This window comes from Ammodytes marinus (genome assembly GCF_949987685.1).
Source record: "Ammodytes marinus genome assembly, chromosome: 14".
Lineage (NCBI taxonomy): Eukaryota > Metazoa > Chordata > Actinopteri > Uranoscopiformes > Ammodytidae > Ammodytes > Ammodytes marinus.
The window spans coordinates 16,530,668-16,535,029 of NC_137218.1; the positions used below are offsets into that span (position 1 = coordinate 16,530,668).

At 41.7% G+C, this 4,362-nt stretch overlaps 1 protein-coding gene across 1 annotated transcript; it reads left to right on the top strand.

Annotated features, from left to right (window-relative positions):
• On the top strand, positions 1 to 3,972 carry slc22a6l (solute carrier family 22 member 6, like; the record flags this gene model as incomplete). The annotated part of the gene is made up of 10 exons (XM_080041049.1): positions 1 to 405; positions 497 to 600; positions 842 to 996; positions 1,481 to 1,649; positions 1,734 to 1,857; positions 1,950 to 2,065; positions 2,153 to 2,367; positions 2,451 to 2,559; positions 3,496 to 3,699; positions 3,885 to 3,972. 10 exons carry the CDS (start codon positions 1 to 3, stop codon positions 3,970 to 3,972), a joined length of 1,689 nt encoding a protein of 562 aa, XP_079897175.1.
• Between the last annotated feature and the right edge of the window lie 390 nt (positions 3,973 to 4,362).

Here is a 4,362-nt window from a genome sequence, read left to right on the forward strand (position 1 = left end):
ATGGCATTTGGGGACCTCCTAGAGCAGGTGGGCAGCACAGGACGCTTCCAGATCTTGCATGTGACCCTACTCTCCCTACCTGTCCTGATGATGGCTAGTCACAACCTGCTACAGAACTTTGTGGCGATGGTGCCTGGCCACTACTGCAGCCCACACACAAACCTCTCTCACTTCCAGCTGAGCCCAGATGACACCCTATTAGTCACTGTGCCGCTGGACCAAACGGGGAAGCCACAGAGGTGCCAGCGTTACGTTACTCCCCAATGGCACCTCTTGACTAAGAATGGAACCTTTGGTTCCGGGGAACAGGGAGACACTCAGGATGGTATGGACGTTGGCCTGCAGGGATGTGCAGATGGATGGTCCTATGACATGACTGAGAGAAGTTCCAGCATCATATCGGATGTAGGATTGCACCCCCCAACCATCACCCCAGTCAACTTTGTGCATGTTTCCATCTTGTAATATTTGCTACATTGTGTTCCATTTTTGTCAGTGGCATATGGTGTGCGAGATGCGCTCTATGAAGCAAATGGGACAAACTATCTACATGGGAGGTGTGCTTGTGGGAGCTCTTCTCTTTGGAGGTCTTTCAGACAGGTAACATTAATTTTTAGCCCCACTTATTCTACAATTATAGTACCCATTTTTACTTTTCATATTTCCAGGCTAAAACAGCTTAATCTTTTTTATAATACTATTTTAAATCTAAATAAATATTGCACCTGAAAAATGGCTTTGTCTTCGTGCAGCATTGTTAAAAGAAAAAGATTAACATACTCAGGCCAAATAATGTGGTAAAGTCTGTGTTCACTTTTGTGCTAATCCACCTTGCTCCTAGATATGGACGACGCATCCTCCTGCAGTTTTCCAACCTGCTGATGGCAGTGGCAGGAACATGTGCCTCATTCACCACCTCCTTCCCCATCTTCTGCCTGTTTCGTTTTTTTTGTGGCATGGCTCTGTCTGGCCTGGGCCTCAACACCTTCTCACTCAGTAAGATATTTAGCTGGATGGAGGTCAATCAGTGTAGGCCAGGCCTACTATACTGTATAAGAAGAGTTGAAGGCAGAGTCACTGATTCTGGAGAATGCTTGTTCTCAAAATCACTCTTTGTCAAAATACTTTAATATCTCCTCGAGATCCACTACCTGTCCTGGTCCATGTGCATGCTGATTAAATCCTTTGTTTACATACCAGTTTACAGAGCCTAGGCTGTGTATAAACACCAGACTTTTTTTCAGCACACACACACACACACACACACACACACACACACACACACACACACACACACACACACACACACACACACAGCAGGTAGCGGATCGTGAGGAAATGTTCACTGATTTTGACAAAAAGTGATTTGACAACAAACATTCTCCAGAATCGCTTACTCCACCTTTAACTGGATGATAAGATATGGATCACACTACATTCTATCAAAGTCTTTCTTGTTCTGCGATTATTTCATTTCAAGTTGTGGAATGGATCCCCACGCGTGTGCGAACGGTGGTGGGGACATTGACAGGTTACTGTTACACTATGGGGCAGTTGATCTGGGCAGTCCTAGCCTACTTCATCCGGGACTGGAGGTGGTTAACCCTGGCTGTGTCTCTGCCCTTCTATGTCTCCTTCCTCTATTCATGGTGAGACACCAACCATTGAACTGCAAATACAAGTTGGACTTTCTTGCACTTTTAACAAATAAACTCTGCATATATCTCCTACAGGTGGTTTCACGAATCTTCAAGATGGTTAGTCATAAAAAATCAGCCAGAGAAAGCCATCAAGAACCTTCAAAGTGTGGCCAGGTTCAACGGTCGCAGGGAAGAGGGAGAAAAAATCGACCTTAAAGTAAGGGAATGTGGTTTGGTTATGTTTTACCCCTTCATGATCGTGTGTTAAAATTACTTTAAAGTAAGTTAACTCTATTTTTTTACGAATAGGTGGTTCAGGAGTCCATGAAGAAAGAGATGTCCTGTGTGCACGGCAACTACACTCTCTTGGATCTGTTCCGTTCACCCACAATGAGGAAAATGACACTTTGCCTCAGTGCTGTCTGGTACATATCCCACTCTAGAGCTTTTTAAACACCTTCTAAGGAAGTGCTCTGACACGTTGCATGTTTTTCTTTCAAACACCAACTTAGGTTATCTACAAGCTTTGCTTACTACGGCCTTGCTATGGATCTGCAAAAGTTTGGGGTGGACATCTATTTAATCCAAGTGATCTTTGGAGCCGTTGACATCCCTGCCAAAGTGGTTGTAACAGTGTGTATGAGTTTTATTGGACGCCGTCCGTCACAAAGTGGCGCTCTTATCGTCGCCGGAGTCACTATTTTGATCAACCAGCTGGTGCCTAATGGTATGTTAGAAACACATACATAAGAGAACTGGTTGAATCATGTACTGCCAAAATGATCTGAAGCGTCTTTCTTCCGTGTGTAGATCAACAGACTGTACGCACCTGTCTGGCTGTATTTGGTAAAGGTTGCCTTGCTGCCTCCTTCAACTGCTGCTACCTTTACTCTGGAGAACTGTTCCCAACCATCATTCGGTAACTCTTATTTGCCAACAAACATGTAAACAGCGTCAATTGTTTCAGTAATAAAAGATTGCAGCCTTATGTTTAAATAAATACATGCTTGAAAGTGTACTTGGCTCTACTTTTTGGAGACAAAAACCCAGTTGTAGAAAATAGTAAATTGCTATTATTGCTATTGATATTAATGCAAACTACAGCAGAGAGGGACTGGGGTGAGGTGAGGTGTGTATTTTGTTTGTCTGTACTGTAGTTCATTGTACAGACATGTTTATGGGCCAAGAGAGCAAAGGGTCCATGGGCAGATGAAGATTAACAGTCTCAAACAGAGGGCTTAACAGTGAAGGTTTGCTATAAACTCAGTGACCTCTCGATTACAAATGCTTGTTTGGTAACACGTAATTGCAAACTGTTTTGCCCTTTGCTGTCTGATCCAAACACCCCATGTTTTTTTAACTTGCTTGACTAAGTTATTTGCTGTTCTCACTTCTTGACAAAATGTGTCCTGGCAGAAGAGCTGCAGCTGGTGACCTTGCTAAATGTACTATTCTCTGGCACTGTGGGGGCAGGCACAAAGTCCCTGGGAGACTTTTTCTATGATATGGCACACAAAAGAAACACACACACGTGCGTGTGTCAAAGGTTCACTTTAATAGTAACTTAAGATCTTCTGACTCTGTTTGTTCTTTACAGATTGTATGTGAAACAAGCTGTTAATTATTTACTTTTTTTCTGTGTGATTTTCTGTTTAACTTAATGTCCACTTTCCTCTATTTTATGCCTTAGCTGTGGTACCTACTGTAAACCTTCAGAATTTTTTTTAATTAAAACCATTAATTAAAAAAAATCTATGTTGGGCCTCGAAAGCTAATTTGTAAGATCTTTCCGGGGAGCGCTTCTGGTATAGTGGTTTTTGTGACATTTAAAGGTTGATCCTTTTTTCTCTTTCAGTCAGAATGGCATGGGCTGGGTATCCATGATGGCTCGTGTGGGATCCATGGTGGCTCCTATGGTGCTCCTTGCCGAGGACTACATACCCTGGATACCAGGTGTAATCTACGGAGCAGCTCCCATTCTCAGTGGAGTGGCTGCATTATTTTTACCAGAAACACTCGGCTCACCACTCCCTGACACAATACAAGATGTGGAGGACAGGTAAGATTGAGATCCAGGAGGCGGGGGGTTTTCCTTTCCTTTTATATATGTCCAAGTAACTGTACAGGAGGACTCTAGGTCAGGCATTTATATACTCTAAGGAAATACATTATTTTAAAAGGTCAAACACGTATTTACTCAAAATTTAAGTTATCTATATTTGCATTTTCTATTTTTTAACACAGGGGATCTGGGAGAGTCTCCAAAAAAGAAAAGAAGGAAGCCATCATTTTGGCAGACACACAATCAAATCTCCTGAAGCAGGCCACCTGAGGGAATCTGTATGGTACTCGTGGTGTATTGCTGACATAGTAATGAAAGTAGAGTTGGCCTGTTTATTGGTTAGAGTTCCATAAAGTGAGTTTTTTTGTGTCTCATTACTGCTGGCCACTGCTTTGTTATTTCCAACAGGTCAATATTGTGAAATGAATAGCAGCAAACAATTAAACCAATGTTTATTTGTTATACCTACTTTGGACCAAATTTGTTTTATATTTTGCATATCTGTGTCAAAAAGAAAGATTTAACATAAAACAGGTGCAAGGGCTATGCGTTCACTGGTGTTTTTATAACTCCTTACTTATATATATATATATATATATATATATAAATGTTTGTGAACAAACTTGTATTTTCATTAAAATCAACACTTATTCATTTATT